The sequence below is a fragment of the Ahaetulla prasina genome, chromosome 4, assembly GCF_028640845.1.
Source record: "Ahaetulla prasina isolate Xishuangbanna chromosome 4, ASM2864084v1, whole genome shotgun sequence".
In the NCBI taxonomy this organism is placed as follows: Eukaryota; Metazoa; Chordata; class Lepidosauria; order Squamata; family Colubridae; genus Ahaetulla; species Ahaetulla prasina.
The window spans coordinates 100,543,955-100,560,943 of NC_080542.1; the positions used below are offsets into that span (position 1 = coordinate 100,543,955).

General features: G+C 42.9%; 1 protein-coding gene across 12 annotated transcripts in view; it reads left to right on the forward strand.

Moving 5' to 3' along the window:
• The window catches only part of TBC1D5 (TBC1 domain family member 5), a 407,351-nt gene extending 391,583 nt beyond the window's left edge, over positions 1–15,768 (forward strand). For 11 of the 12 annotated variants that reach the window (XM_058183253.1, XM_058183246.1, XM_058183249.1 and 8 more), the window contains one exon: positions 12,266–15,768. In XM_058183253.1, coding sequence (XP_058039236.1) covers positions 12,266–12,559 — 294 coding nt within the window. In that variant the 3' untranslated portion in view covers positions 12,560–15,768. Of the gene's footprint in view, positions 1–12,058; positions 12,185–12,265 lie in introns of those variants that run through there. The other variant, XM_058183252.1, reaches the window with a different exon arrangement.
• The last annotated feature ends 1,221 nt before the right edge of the window (positions 15,769–16,989 follow it).

Sequence of the window (16,989 nt, forward strand, 5' to 3'; positions counted from 1 at the left end):
GATGGGAGGAGAACCACCGATAAGCGGTGCCTCCCACTCCCAATCCCTCCAACAGCAGGATACCATAGTCGATGGTATAAGCCGCTGAGAGGTCTAATAGGACCAGGGCAGAGGAACAACCCCTATCCCTGGCCCTCCAGAGATCATCCACCACGCGACCAAAGCCGTCTCCGTGCTGTAACGGGTGACCGGACTGGAGCAGGTCTAGATAGACAGTTTCATCCAGGTGCAAGGAAACTGATATGCCACCATACTCTCTACAACCTTCGCCGCGGGTTGGAGACCGACGATAATTACCTAAAACAGCGGGTCAGGAAGGCTTCTTGAGGAGGGCCTCACCACCGCCTCTTTCAAGGCGGCGGAAGACACCCTCCACCAAAGAAGCGCTCGTAATCGCCTGGAGCCAGCCTCGTGTCACCTCCTCTGGTGGCCAGCACCAACCAGGAGGGCACGGGTCCAGTAAACATGTGGTGGCATTCAGCCTCCCCAACAACCTGTCCATGTCCTCGGGGCCACAGGTCAAACTCATCCCATACAATGTCACCAAGACCACCCTCAGGCGTCTCACCCGTATCACAATCTTGGTCCAAACCATCCCGAAGCTGAACGATTTTATCGTATAGATAACCGTTAAACTCCTCAGCACGTCCTGCAGCGGGTCATCCCGCTCCTCTGGTGTGGGAGGCGGGTCACCCAGGCTGGGCGGTTATCTGCCGATGCAATGAGGGAGAGGCGTAGGTACGCCTGCTCTCATTGCCACTAGGTAAGCCCTAGTATAGGACTTCACTAGTGTCCGATCAGCTTCTGAACGGCTAGACCTCCAGGAACTCTCTAGGTTTCTCCGCGCTCATCCTCAGCTCCTCGGAGAACCAAGGAGCTGGTTGGGACCCGCGCTGGGTCAGAGGTCGCAAAGGCACGACCGGTCTAAGGCCCCCGCCGCCCGTTCAAGACCTAGGTTTGTAACAGCTTTGTATAGTGTAGTATGGATTGGTTGATGATAGATTCCATTACTTTGCAGGTGACGCAGCATAGAGAGATTGGTCTGTAATTTTCAACTAGGCTGGGATCTTCTTTTTTGAAGATAGGGATGACTGTTGCTAGAGACCAAAGTTTGGGAAGGGAATTAGTCGTGAAAGCTTTATCAAAGATTATGCTTAGGGATTTTGCTATATTAGTGGAAAGTTTTTTTAAGAGGTATGCACATAGTCCATCAGGCCCAATAGATAAAGATGGTTTCAGTTTGCGAAGAGCTTTTTCAACATTATCTTCTGTGAAATTTGTATGTGTTAAGTCTTTGTATCATTGTTGGTACGATTGGGGAATGTTGGATATGAGCCATCACTGTTAACAAAGATTGAGCCAAAGAATGTGTTAAAGAGGTTTGCTTTAATTGCTTCATCATTACATTCTTTGCCGTTAGATTCTTTTAGTGGTGGGATGGATCTTGATTCTTTAAGTTTATTGTTCACAAAATTATAAAAAGCACGATTGGAATTTGTGCGCAGAAGGTCTTCCTCTTGCTTGGTGTGGTAATTGGTGCATTCAGTTTTTATTTGGTGGTGATTTGTGGTACGTATAGTTTGATGATTCTATTGATTTCAAGTAGGAAAACTGTATAGTGGCCTTCGGCAGTGAAACAGGTTGAGAACAGATTTTGCCAGTCAAGAGATGAGAGGTCATTGTTTATAAGGTCATAGTTGGCTTTTTTGAAATTGTAGTTAGGAGTACTATTATTATGACGATTTATGAGAGGGTGTATATTGAGACAAAAGTCTATCATACAGTGGTCACTGTTGGAAAAGAGTTCTTTTATTTGTAGTCCATAAATTGAGTTTGTGTTATTGCAAAAGATGAGGTCAAGGCAGTTGTTGAGTCTTGTATTGTTAGTTACTAGTTGTTCAAGATCTAGGTTTGTAACGGCGTTGTATAGCGTAGTATGGATTGGTTCAGTTGTACATTCATTTGTTATCCAGTTTATAAAAGGTAGATTTAGGTCACCCAGGCTGGGCGGTTATCTGCCGATGCAATGAGGGAGAGGCGTAGGTACGCCTGCTCTCATTGCCACTAGGTAAGCCCTAGTATAGGACTTCACTAGTGTCCGATCAGCTTCTGAACGGCTAGACCTCCAGGAACTCTCTAGGTTTCTCCGCGCTCATCCTCAGCTCCTCGGAGAACCAAGGAGCTGGTTGGGACCCGCGCTGGGTCAGAGGTCGCAAAGGCACGACCGGTCTAAGGCCCCCGCCGCCCGCTCCCAGGCCGCAACAAGTTCCTCAGCCGAGCCGCAGTGCCAGACCCTCAGGAAATGGCCCAAGCTCCGTCCGAACCCCTCCGGTCCATCAGGCCCAATAGATAAAGATGGTAAATAGTGGAGGGTGTCCGCTGGACCCGGGCCTTCCTCCGGCGCTGCCACATATCCGCGCCACTAGGGCAAGGTCACAGCCACCCTGGGCCTATCGGGCCATCCGCCACTTCAGCACCGGGCAGGCCGCCGCCACCGCCTCCGCCAGGCCATCGCCACTGAAACGCCCCCATCGCCACCGTGAGCAGGCCACTGGAGCTCCCCAGATGAGAGGGGACACCCGTCGCCAAATCCGCCAGCAGACCCAGGGCTCACCGGTACCAACGCCCGACGGAGAGGAAGGGCCGCCGCCCTCGCCACCGCAGGATTCAAAGAGGCCGATGGGGCCCGGGCGGCCCTCCAGATCTTCATTGGGGCGCAACCCTTCCGGGCTCCTCCCATCGCCACCGGAGACGCCCAAAACTCCAAACCCAACTTCCACTGGCCAAGTCTTCCAGGTAGGGGTCCAGGGGCGCTGAACGCCCCTACCCCCGCCGCCGCCGCCGCCAAACCGCGAAAAAGGCTGGCGGACATTACAGTAGATGATTCTATTGATTTCAAGTAGGAAAACTCTATAGTGGTCTTCGGCAGTGATACAGGTTGAGAACAGATTTTGCCAGTCAAGAGATGAGAGGTCGTTGTTTATAAGGTCATAGTTGGCTTTTTTGAAATTGTAGTTAGGAGTACTATTATTATGACGATTTATGTGAGAGCATATATTGAGACAAAAGTCTATCATGCAGTGGTCAATGGTGGAAAAGGGTTCTTTTATTTGTAGTTCATAAATTGAGTTCATGTTATTGCAAAAGATGAGGTCAAGGCAGTTGTTGAGTCTTGTATTGTTAGTTACTAGTTGTTCAAGACCTAGGTTTGTAACAGCTTTGTATAGTGTAGAATGGATTGGTTCAGTTGTACATTCATTTGTTATCCAGTTAATAAAAGGTAGATTTAGGTCACCCAGGAAGATGAGAGAATATGGGCAAGAGGTAGCCCATGTTAGCGGTATGGTTAACATATTTGCATGAGCGATGTTGTAGTCAGGGGCTCTGTTGCATAGTAAGAATTGAGGTGTGGTGTTAATGGACAGGTCGCATACAATAGTTTATAGTGGATAAAACAAATAATGAAAAGATAAAATATTTTTATGTTTTTATTATTTATTTATTTAAATAAGCACAGCTTACTTAATGGATTTATATATTTAATTTATATGAATATAAATTATATAATGTATTTTATTTAAATAAGCACAGCTTACTTAATGGATTTATATATTTAATTTATATGAATATAAATTATATAATGTATTTTATTTAAATAAGCACAGCTTACTTAATGGATTTATATATTTAATTTATATGAATATAAATTATATAATGTATTTTATTTAAATAAGCACAGCTTACTTAATGGATTTATATATTTAATTTATATGAATATAAATTATATAATGTATTTTATTTAAATAAGCACAGCTTACTTAATGGATTTATATATTTAATTTATATGAATATAAATTATATAATGTATTTTATTTAAATAAGCACAGCTTACTTAATGGATTTATATATTTAATTTATATGAATATAAATTATATAATGTATTTTATTTAAATAAGCACAGCTTACTTAATGGATTTATATATTTAATTTATATGAATATAAATTATATAATGTATTTTATTTAAATAAGCACAGCTTACTTAATGGATTTATATATTTAATTTATATGAATATAAATTATATAATGTATTTTATTTAAATAAGCACAGCTTACTTAATGGATTTATATATTTAATTTATATGAATATAAATTATATAATGTATTTTATTATTTATTTATTTATTTATTATTTAAATTTTATACCGCCCTTCTCCCGAAGGACTCAGGGCGGTTTACAGCCAGATAAAATAAACATTCCTATTACAAAATAAATACTATTAAAATACCACTAAAAACTTATTCAATTTGGAGCAATTAAAATTTAGCAAATAATAAAACCCATTAAAACCCATTAAAACCCATTAAAACCCATTAAAACCCATAAAACTAACCCAGTCCAGCGCAAATAAATAAGTGAGTTTTGAGCTCGAAAGGTTCGGAGGTCCGGAAGTTGACGAAGTCCTGGGGAGTTCGCTCCAGAGGGCGGAGCCCCCACAGAGAAGGCCCTTCCCCTGGGTGTCGCCAGACGACACTGTCGCGCCGACGGCACCCTGAGGAGTCCCCCTCTGTGAGAGCGCACGGGTCGGTGAGAGGTATTCGGTAGCAGCAGGCGGTCCCGTAAGTAACCCGGCCCTATGCCATGGAGCGCTTTAAAGACGTTCACCAATACCTTGAAGCGCACCCGGAAGGCCACAGGTAGCCAGTGCAGCCTGCGCAGGATAGGTGTCACCGGGAGCCACGAGGGCTCCTCTATCACCCGCAGCTGCATTCTGGACCAACTGCAGCCTCCGGATGCCCTTCAAGGGGAGCCCCATGTAGAGAGCATTGCAGTAGTCCAGACGAGACGTCACAAGGGCGTGAGTGACTGTGCACAAGGCATCCCGGTCTAGAAAGGGGCGCAACTGGCGCACCAGGCGAACCTGGTGGAAAGCTCTCCTGGAGACGGCCGTCAAATGATCTTCAAAAGACAGCCGTGCATCCAGGAGAACGCCCAAATTGCGCACCCCCTCCATCGGGGCCAATGACTCGCTCCCGACAGTCAGCCGCGGACTCAGCTGACTGTACCGGGATGCCGGCATCCACAGCCACTCCGTCTTGGAGGGATTGAGCTTGAGCCTGTTTCTCCCCATCCAGACCCATACGGCTTCCAAACACCCGGGCAGCACTTCCATAGCTTCCCTGGGGTGGCCCGTGGAAAAGTACAGCTGGGTGTCATCAGCGTACAGCTGGTACCTCACACCGAAGCCACTGATGATCTCACCCAGCGGGCTTCATATAGATGTTGAACAGAAGGGGCGAGAGAATCGACCCCCGCGGCACCCCACAAGTGAGGCGCCGCGGGCCCACCTCTGCCCCGTCAACACCGTCTGCGACCGGTCGGAGAGATAGGAGGAGAACCACCGATAAACGGTGCCTCCCACTCCCAATCCCTCCAACCGCGCAGCAGGATACCATGGTCGATGGTATCAAAAGCCGCTGAGAGGTCTAATAGGACCAGGGCAGAGGAATAACCCCTATCCCTGGCCCTCCAGAGATCATCCACCAACGCGACCAAAGCCGTCTCAGTGCTGTAACCGGTCGGAAGCCGGACTGAACGGGTCCAGATAGACAGTTTCCTCCAGGTGCAGGGGAAACTGATATGCCACCATATTTCTACAACCTTCGCCGGCCAAGCGGGTTGGAGACCGGACGATAATTACCCAAAACAGCCGGGTCCAGGAAGGCTTCTTGAGGAGGGCCTCACCACCGCCTCTTTCAAGGCGGCCGGAAAGACTCCTCCAACAAGGAAGCACTCAGAAGCCCCTGAGCCAGCCTCGTGTCACCTCCTGAGTGGCCAGCACCAGCCAGGAGGGCACGGGTCCAGTAAACACGTGGTGGCATTCAATCTACCCAGCAACCTGTCCATGTCCTCGGAGTCACAGGGTCAAACTCATCCCAAACAACATCACCAAGACCGCCTCAGATACCCCGCCTGAATCGCCACAATTTTGGTCCAGACCGTCCCTAAGCTGAACGATTTTATCGTATAGATAACCGTTAAACTCCTCAGCATCGCCCCCAACGGGTCATCCCGCCCCTGGTGAAGGAGGGAGCGGGTCACCCGAACAGGGCAGCTGGGCGGTTATCTGTCCGACGCAATGAGGGAGGAGGCGAGGAACGCCTCGCTTCCTCAGTGCCACTAGGTAGGTCCTAGTATAGGATCTAACTAGTGTCCGATCAGCCTCTGAACGGCTGGACCTCCAGGAACTCTCTAGGCGCCTTCTCCGCGCTTATCTCTCAGCCTCGGAGAACCAAGGAGCCGGTTGGGATCTGCGCCGGGTCAGAGGTCGCAAAGGCACGACACGGTCAGGCCCAGCCGCAGCCCGCTCCCAGGCTGCAGCTAGTTCCTCTGCCGTGCCGTGAGCCAGACCTCAGGAAGTGGCCCAAGCTCCGTCCGAAACCTCTCTGGGTCCATCAGGCGCCTGGGACGGTACCATCGTAATGGTTCCGCCTCCCGCGGTGTTGGGTAGCGGTCAGAAAGTCCAGGCGAAGGAGAGAGTGATCTGACCATGACAAAGGTTCAATGACTATTTCCTTTAAGTCCAGATCTCTCAACCACTGACCAGAGACAAAATCAGGTCCAGTGTGCCTCCCCGATGTGAGTGGGGCCATCCACTACTTGAGTCAGGTCCAAGGCCGTCATGGAGGCCAAGAACTCCCGAGCTACCGTCGATGACGAGCCGGCAGATGGCAAGTTAAAGTCCCCCATGACTAACAGTCTGGGGGTCTCCACTGCCACCCCGGCAAGCACCTCCAGGAGCTCGGGCAGGGCAGCTGTCACGCAGCAAGGAGCCAGGTACGCGACCAGCAAGCCCATCTGACATCTATGACCCCACCCCACCTCACAAAGAGGGATTCACACCCGCGATCTGAGGTACAGTGGTCTCCTCGGCTCTAGACTCTCTTTAATAGCAACCGCCACCCTCCACCCCTACCCTGGGCCTCGGCTGATGGAATGCACGGAAACCCGTGGGCACATCTCGACCAGGGCACACCCCTTCAGTGCCCAACCAGGTCTCCGTAACGCCTATAATATCCGCGCACCCCTGAATCAGATCATGTATTAGGGGCCTTATTGGCCACGGACCGTGCGTTGCATAACATCAGACGAAGGCCCAGGCTCTGAGGGTCTTGACCATCCGGGAACGGGAAAGTCAGATCGGGCACGCGATCGCCTGTAAACATCGAACGCGTGACCCCTATGTTGATACGATCCCCTTCCGCCATATCTGCCCCTCCCACTTACCGTGCAAATAGACTCACCTCACAAAGGAACACACTCCCCCATAACCTCCGAACCCATTTGATAGTCGCCACGAGCATGCGCTGGAACTGGTTTCCTCCCGACGGGCTACCCCTCACCCACCCTAACCCTCCACCCCACCCAACACTACCCTCCCCCCCCTCCAACCCAGACCCGTCAGTTCCTACCCTCCCCTTAAAATTCCCATTAAAATTCCCTTTAAAAACCCTATTAAAATAATTAATTAAAAATCCCCTGAGTCTCCTATTTTTGGCATGCCATCTCTCGGGGTTCCAAAACCCGTCCTCAAGATGGACCTCGATAATGTGGAGGCCAGACCATGAGAGGGGAATCTCGCAGGGCAAGAAGGTCAGCCGCTGTAAATGTCCGCATGATAAAAGTCCGGCAAACGGACCCATCCTGGACCTGTCAAGATGGAAGTTGACGCACCAGGAGTTCCGAGTAGAAGACAGACGGGATATAGGTCTTGGGCGGTAGATGAACAAACCGCCATGATTAAGTCAGAGCTCCAACCCCTCTTCTCCAGTACCGAGGGTGGTCTATGGGCACAAAGGGGGAGAGGATATAGTCCTACAATAGTCAAGCTAGGATTGTCCAGGACCATCCTCAATTCCCCACTGGGGACCAAAGGTCTTCAAACGATCCCCTTGCAGCCAGCCCATGGGCATCCTCAAAGATGGTAAAAAAGGTGCCTACATGGCCCGTGATCGTCCTTCAAGTTGACAAAGAGGACGAAACACGCGCCTAGTGGGCCAAGCTGCTCCACCGACGAGGCATCTCTCTCCAAAAAGTCCGGGGGGGGGCAAAGGACTCAAAAAGCCCCCACTGACGGTCTATAGACGTCCTCCAGGTGGTAGCGAGGGCGTCCCCTGGACCCGTGGACAGCCTTCAAGATGACAAAGAAGGCGACCATCGGGCCTCTTTGTGGCCGCTAAGCCTGGCCTCCAGCTGGAATAGGCCACTCACCCGCCAGGTTTGCTGGGTCATGCCACGAATCGCCGAACCCAGTCAACCACCAACAGGCTAGGCCCTGGCCAAGCCGGTCCAGCCAGGCCGCCGTCACCGACACCGACACCGACACCGACTCTTCCGCTGCCGGGGGGAAAGAGCCTCCAGGCCAGGCCGCCGCCGCTGGAAAGGCCGGGCCGCCGCCGCCACCGCTGGATAAGGGCCAGGCTGCTCCCACACCGCACCGCAGACAGGGGGACAAAGGGAGAGAGGCTCAGGCCCTCCCAAAGCAGGGCCAAGCCAGGCCGCCGCCGCCGCTGGAAAGGCCCGCCGCTGGAAAGGCCGGGCCGCCGCCGCCGCCACCAGAAAAGCCCGGCCACTGCCGCCCAGCCAGGCCGCTGCCGCCCGGCCTGGAGAGGGCCGGACCGCTGCCGCTGCCGCTGCCGCTGGAAAAGGCCGGGCCGCCGCCGCCGTCACCGCCGCCGCCGCCGCCGCCGCCCCCGCTGCCGCTGCCGCTGCCGCTGCCGCTGTTGGAAAAGGCCCGCCGCTGGAAAGGCCGGGCCGCCGCCGCTGGAAAGGCCGGGCCGCCGCCGCCGCCGCCGCCGCCGCCATCGCCGGCCGCGCCGGAGGGAGAGCGCTCCGGGACTCCTCCCAAGGGAACCCGGAGACGCCCCGCCTCAATTTGCCCAGCCTCTGACTCCCCGAACTCTCACCTACCCGGGCGGGGGGTCCAAGCTGTCAAAAGGACCCCCCCCCACCCGGTCTGGCCCGAAATAGGCCCGTCGCCGCATCAGCTGTTCAGCGGTGCGGCCGCCATCTTGGACATGCGCACAATTTGCATATGCTATGAAGTGGTATATAAGTCTAAGTGCTATTGCTATTGCTATATTTTTCTACTCTTCATCGGTAAGATTTTACTTGGTCTTCTATTTCAAATTTCAGGGAAAAAATTATACACTTTATCAATTTGCAAATACTTTAATTTCTGTCTTCTTCATTGAAAACCAAATCCCTCTGGAAAATAACTGTTTTTGATTTAATCTTATATTCTCTATTAAAAGAATTAAAATGTTAGAATTTTTAATTAGAAATTATTTAAAAAACTAAAGCAGCAATAATAATCAAATTTTGTTAAAAATTAATTAACAAAAGAAAAGAAAGGTCTGCAATAACACCAACCAATCCCACAACCTCACAACTGCATGCTTCGTTGGGCTTCTCACATGGAAGGCCACAGAGCTGTGTTTTAACCCACTTCTAGAAGAAGAATATTCCATAGGATGGGGGCATTCACAGAGAACACTGTATTCCTAGATCCCACCAGTCAGTTCACTACATATGTTGGCCTGCGGGGCAATGAAGTAAAAAATGAATGAAAATAAGAAAAATGGATATACTTATTTATTTTTATTTTATTTATTTATTTTGTCACAACAATATATATAAGCATCGTACAAAAGGTTATATAATATATAAACATATATATGAGTAACTATTAGAATCATTTTTTTCAGTGTCATTGTAACTTTATATATATATGAAGAAGAAAAGAAAAACAATAGGACAGGAACAGTAGGCACGTTTGTGCTCTTATGCACGCCCCTTATGGTCCTCTTAGGAATGGGGTGAGGTCAATAGTAGAAAGTTTTTGGTTAAAGTTTTTAGGATTATGGGAAGAGACCACAGAGTCAGGTAAAGTGTTCCAAGCACTAATGACTTCTGTTAATATTACAGAAGTCATATTTTCTGCAATCTAGATTAAAGCGGTTAACATTAAGTTTAAATCTATTGGTTGCTCTTGTATTATTGCAATTAAAGCTGAAGTAGTCTTTAACAGGAAGGACATTACAGTAGATGATTCTATGAGTTAAACTTAGGTCTTGTCGAAGGTGACGGAGTTCCAAGTTTTCTAAGCCTAGGATTTCAAGTCTGGTGGGATAAGGTATTTTGTTGTTTTCAGAGGAATGGAGAACTCTTCTTGTAAAATATTTCTGGACACGTTCGATTGTATTGATGTCAGAGATGTGGTGAGGATTCCAAACAGGCGAGCTGTATTCTAGAATTGGTCTAGCAAATGTTTTATATGCTCTGGTTAGTAGTGTAGTGTTTTTGTACAATATGTCTCTGAAACTAAGGGCTCTGGAAATATGTACTGGATCTGAATAAAGGTGGTCTGATCTTGTGTTGATGAATATATGTATTTAAATGAACATATAGATTTAATTATAAATGAAAAAGATACATGAAAAGTGCTTAATAGATGATTATTCAGTGAATAAAGACATTTGATGTAAAGATAAGAACATTTGATGTGACTTTTATCATTTAACTGTGGCCTTCGCTTACAGCAATCATAGAAATGTATACCAGTTGAATGATTTATAGAGAATATTAGATAGATATGGGGATACAGTGAGAAAGGAGGTACAAAATAATGACGGGGAAAGTGAGGAATTAATTCTGTCAATTAATTTACAGAAACAGTGCAAGAAAATTAGAACAGGTAGAGATAGTCCTTGGTTTATGATCATAGTTGGGACAAGATTTTCCATTGATAAGCAAGGTGGTTGTTAAGTGAGTTGCACTTGATTTTATGACTTTTTTGCACAGTTGTTAAGCAAATCACTGTATTTGTTAAGTGATTCATGTAATCATGAACTGACTTTGCTTATCGGAAGTGGGCTCAGAAGGTCACAAATGATGATAACTTGAATTCAGGATGTGGGAATTGTCATAAATACATGCTGGTTACCAAGCACCCAAATTTTGATTACATAACTGTGAGAATGCTGTGATGGTCATTAGTGGAAAGACCAGTCATTAAATCATTTTTTTCAGTGTCATTGTAACTTTGAATAGTTGATAGATGAACAGGTGTAAGTGAAGGACTAATTTCACATAAGTTTCCATATCTTCACTATTAACACCATTCTCTTTTTTCATATTTCCCCAATTTTCAAAGTCTTAGCCTTTGAATTCTTATTCCAACTATCCAGCAGTTAATCAAATTAGTATGGATTTGTTTTAATTTCCTTCTATCCCTCCTTCATATAAACAATATATATTGCCAATTTGTTTTCTCATACCATGATAGAAATGTAATTATTTTATATAATAATTGTACACTTATGAAGCCTGTTGCCCTGATGCTTGAGTTATTGCTTGGACATGCTTGGTTGACTATATTTGATACTATTGAGTTTTATTCCCCAACCAGAAATTCATCAGGAAAAGTATTCTGAAGAACCATATGGCGCACTAGGTTTAAGGTTGTTAATTTTCAAAGCTCCTGGAAGTATAATTCTGTCATTTTCCATTTATCCGGGAACAGGAGCAGATGGAAGAAAACATGCTTTGTGTCACTATAAGATTTTTTAAAACGGAAACTGGCAGAGAAAGAATAGGGATAAACTCTGGAGATACCAGCATCAGAAAAGGCTAGGATTACCAAAGATGCTGTAGAAACCTTTGTCTGTGAAAATGAGTTGAGAAAACAAGTGTATATATCAAGTTTTACATTTTAAACTTCTGCACTGAAGCTATTTCAGAACATTTTCTTTACAGTTTAGTACTTATCATTAAACCTATTGTTTTTTATATTGTAAATCACTGAGGACCACCCTCATAGTATCATTTTCTATGCATAAAGATACTTGCCATACAAGAAGACAAAAGTGCACTCAATAAAAATGCAGAAATACTTGGCAGTCGGGAATCTTAAGAAATTTTCTAAATTCTATGCATGTTTCTATTAAGAAAAGGAACATCTCTACTTGATAAACCAACTCATCCTTTATGATCTATAGGAGAGGCGCTGCTTAAAGAGTTTCCATCTAGGACCCCCTTTATATGTACCTTTTTTGGCATGTAACTTTATACGGGAGCAATGGTGGAGGCATCACCAACCACAGTTGTAGAGGTATGTGCCAGCTGTGATTATGGCTGCTGTAGCTGCAGTGTAAGGAAATGACCGCTTAAGCTTTATCATTTAACTGTTTTTTTCTCTTTCACAGGCTACTGATCATCCAGGTAGAAGTCCTATCGAAAGACACAGTGATGATTACATCCTAGTTTCTAAAAAGGAAGGAAACATTGTCTCTGCTTCTGATCAGGAACAGACTCAGCCAGTTTCCCAGGATATGAACATGAAGATTGAGGCCCCATGTCACACTTCTTTAGCCTTCACTGATCCACTGCTGGGATCTATGTCTGCCTCTTCAAGTAACCTCAGTTCTAGTCCTGATGATAGCAGCAGCAACAACAGCAAGGATTCTGATTTTACAATTGTTAGCCCTCTTGAAATGTAAGAAAATTATTCAAGAAGTTAGCAACTCCTGTGCCTCAAGACTTGATCTGTTGGGATTCCAGATTTATAAGGCTAAACATGTCAGTGCACAGATACCATCAAGGCAACCCACATTAACCAGAAACTAAAAACAGCAAACATGTAATGATTGCCTTTAAAATACACACATGTAATATCAAGATGTAATACATGAGTGCAGATATTTGTTGGTTTACTCCTATTAACAGATTTTTGAAACCTTGAATTAGTAAATTTATATTCCTTCATCATATAAAATAAAATGCATAATCTCATGAATTTACCTGCTCAAATTTAGGGAAACAAATGAATATAAAAATAATTTCAGAACATGATAGCTCATAGGTTATGAGTAGAATCAGATATTCCTGTCATCAGACAAGGGGAATAAATGTTTCAAGTTATATCCCTCTACTTGTCTGATGCTGCCTCCTGAATAATTTTCTGAAGAAGAAAACAGCCATAATCACTTTATAGATGGTGCCGAACCAATAGCTACTATTCATGCAAATATTCATTCTTACAAGGTAATACAAATTAATACAAATTCAATGTCTTGAAACAGTTGGGATTATAGCTGTACTAGTCCTGAATTTTTTCCCTAACTTCTGGGATGTATTTTTAGTTATTTCAAGACTTCTGTCATCCTATTTTGTCAAGGAACAAAGTTTATTGAGAATCTTAATGCTGCAGTATCTTTAACTATTTAGAAAAATCATTGTTACTTTAAAGTCCAGGATCTATCTTTTTGCACTAAGGATAGCAGCACTATTAAGTGTTTGAATCTCCATGCTGACTATGATTCACTCAAGAGCAGAACTTCTCTGTCAGCACTGTAGAGGACTAAAATATTTCTGGACACGGTTCATTCTATTATCCTGACAATCACAAAACAATATTCATAGGTTAGCATTCAGATTGGGGAGGAGTTAGTTTTACTGTTTTTGGATTTTAATAAATAATGATAGAAATAGTTACAGACATCAACTTTATGAAACAGCCCAGACTCTAGACTTTATTGAAGCATTCTGATTTCTTATTGGATTCCCTTTGCTCATGCAGCCATTGCTAATTCTACACCTGCTAACTTTATTAACCATAGAGGAAAGAAATAATGTAAGGTTAATTAATCAAAATCATGGCCTTATGCTGGTCTTTCTTCCTGGTATGTGGTATTCATTCCAAGAAAACTGCATTTTCAAAACTGTTTTGTTGCTTGCAAGTTGAATGCTGTTTAACTACATAGAGAAATGGGTCTTGAAACCAATATATCTTTTTAATATTCCAGCAAACTGGAATACAAGCTTTCTTCAGATCTAGTTAAGAAAAGAGATGATTTAGCTTCCAAAAACTAATAATCTACTGTAATAGGTAATCAACAGTTCTTAGATAGAAAACTGCCGTAGCCACAATATAAGCAGCTCATTTTTTAAAACATGGTTTTACTGAAAAATTTAGGTATATTATCTCTTGAACCCTTAGAACTAATGATAACAACAGTGTCTAGTATAATATGATAATTTTTTTCCCTCCTGGTTAGTAATATTGTCGGAGCTTCATTCTTAAACAAAACACTCTCGATATGTTTTATTTTTATTGGACACTCAATACTGTAACCATAATCATGATGAGTGATAGGGTATGAGAATGAGAACATTGATGTATAACAACAGTCATTACAATTTCCATGGGCAATTCTTTTCTCTGTGAATATGACGTGTGAATCATGATAACCCAAAGTACAACTTGATCACAAACTACAGAGAATGTGGTTACACAGCGTACATCTCTTTTTGAATATTACGCTAGTAACTTTCTAGATCATACAGATGGAATTTGAAATATTGAAAAATTACCACTCTCTGAACATGTTCTGAGTTTGATGTGGTAAATTTAACTGAATTGACTGTCCTATAATTAATTTACTCCTTATTCCTTTCTCCCCAAAGTCACTTGGATTTATAATGCACTGTCCTTTAGCCATTGTTTTGCATCTATGAATTTATTGGCATAAGACTAAAATTATCAAATAATTACTATTATATATGGCAATTGTATAATTATTTGTTCCGATAACTTGAATGAGTTATGAGAAAATGCTCCCTTGTCTTTTAAAGTTAGATATAATATTAAGAGTTTCTATAAAGAGCTTCAGAGTATATGGTTAGTAGAGTTAATGAATAAAGTAATCACATGACTGCTGATTCAAATGAAAAACCTAAAAATGTTCTGGTTATGCAATTTTAAATCTAATATTCTTTTACTTAAACTTTCACAAAATAAATCACCTCAGGATTCAGCCCTATGATCTGTGTAGATATATTTAATTTCCTTGATTTTCATGAGGATGATAAAAGAGGATTACATGACTGATGATTAATTTGACATGGCTAACCTTCTACCCTAATTTTTTCCTTTCTTACCATACATTGAAAGTGCCATTTAAAGCAAACTTTTTAATAGTAGAAAATGAAATAATAGATGAGAAAATAGTAGGTCACCTTTCACTAAAAGAAAAAATAGTTGGGCAGAGGTTTGTTTTGTATGTTTTTTTGTTTTATTTTGTTTTTAAATGTTTGCCTATTTTGTGGTTCAAATTACTCTTCTTGTCAGAACAGTTTTTGCTGTAATACGTTTGCCTTATTTAGTATATATTTACTTTCTCAATGTTATGCTTCTGGTTTCATATAATAAATAGCACTTTGCTAACAGAAAGGTGAATAATTCTTTTGGAAAATTCAAATATAGTAATAGTGGTAAAACTTAGTAATATACCAAGTTTCATTTTCCATTACATTGGAAGTGTCAATCAAAAAAGATTATACCATAATAACACATTGCTTTCTACCAGATGTACTAAGGTTTCCAAATTAAAGCACCAATTTATTTTCTCTCAAATGCAATCTGCTAATCTCAGCTATTGTTAACAGTAAGCTGACAGGAAAGAATATATAGTATAAAGGGTTGGTTAGTATTAATATGTGATGTAACATTTTTCAACCTGTTAAAAACTCTTCTGGATTTCTTGCATCTCTAAACTACAGTTTTATCTTTTGCATGTCATCTTACATTGCTGAAGAATATCAAGGATAAGTTAGTGACTAGATCTGTTCATTTTTAGCTGTGAAAGGTTGTATTTTTCCTCTATAAGAATGACTGTCTACTTTATTAAAGGAAGAACTAACATGCACACATCTTGAATTTTGTGTTTTATCTTGTAAAAGTTAACTGTTTTATTTCTTACCCATCTTAAGAAAGTAGAATTCTCTCCAATGTTTTAATCCATGAAATGATGGCAATAAATAATGTAAAGTACCTTTAAGACATCGTACTCTGAGATATGTGTTTGGGAGTCAACAATGTGTATAATGATGGAGAAAACAATATATAAAGAAAGGAAAGATGGACCTATTCCCTATATTTTTACAAATATTCGGTTATGGTTTTATATCACTTTCTCTTGAAGAAGCCTATTCCTGTCAGATTAATCCAACACAATTATTAAATATTTGTTGCATGGAGAAAAATTGGAATGTGTGCTAAAATCCTGCTCCTTCAGCTCACTTTTATTGGAAGTTCTCACATTTTATGAAGAATTTCAATTTTGCAGGATTCTATAAGTGATATTACATAGTTACATCACCGCTAACATTTTCAGTTTTACTCACATTTAAGAGTTTTTATACATCTGAAGCATGGTCAAAGGCAAGAGTGAAGTCCAAATGACAAAATAACATAAACTCTGTCCCTTTTGTATTATGAATTACAATAGATCACTACATCACATGATCACATGGTGCAATTCTGAAAGTAGCCACCATGTTGGAAAGAGGGAGGGAAGGAAGGAAAGAAAAAGGAAGAAAGAGAAAGAGGGAAAGGGAAAAAAAGATTAAGATGAAGATTCTCCGATTACATATCTTTATAAATCCAAAGTAATCAGCAAAATGATAAGAAAAAGGCATCCAAACATGAAGGTTAAATAAAATATAGAAAACGGCCCCTAACATCATAAACAGAGATTCATCAAGAACTAAAGAATTTAAGTTCTCTATATAAAAACGTAACTTAGTTGCAAAGAAACAGAGTTCCAAACTTTAGTCTTCTTGCTCTATAAATCAAATCCAACATCCAAATAATGTTTCTATAAAATAATCCTAAAATATTGAAAATCTCCAAGGAAAAATATACTTAAGAAAGCCTCTCTTAAATTCAAAAAGTAAAAGTAAAAGATGCTTTAGAAATGGGTTCAGTTTCAGTGTCTATTCTTTGGGCTATGCCACAGCATTGAACATCTGTCTACTCAGTAGCCAATTGCAAAAGTCCCTTTTCATGATCCCACAAACATCACTTGTCCCTTAACAAAGGGGTTAATATCCAGACTCTTCTTAACTCCAGAAGTTCTTCCAGCTGCAA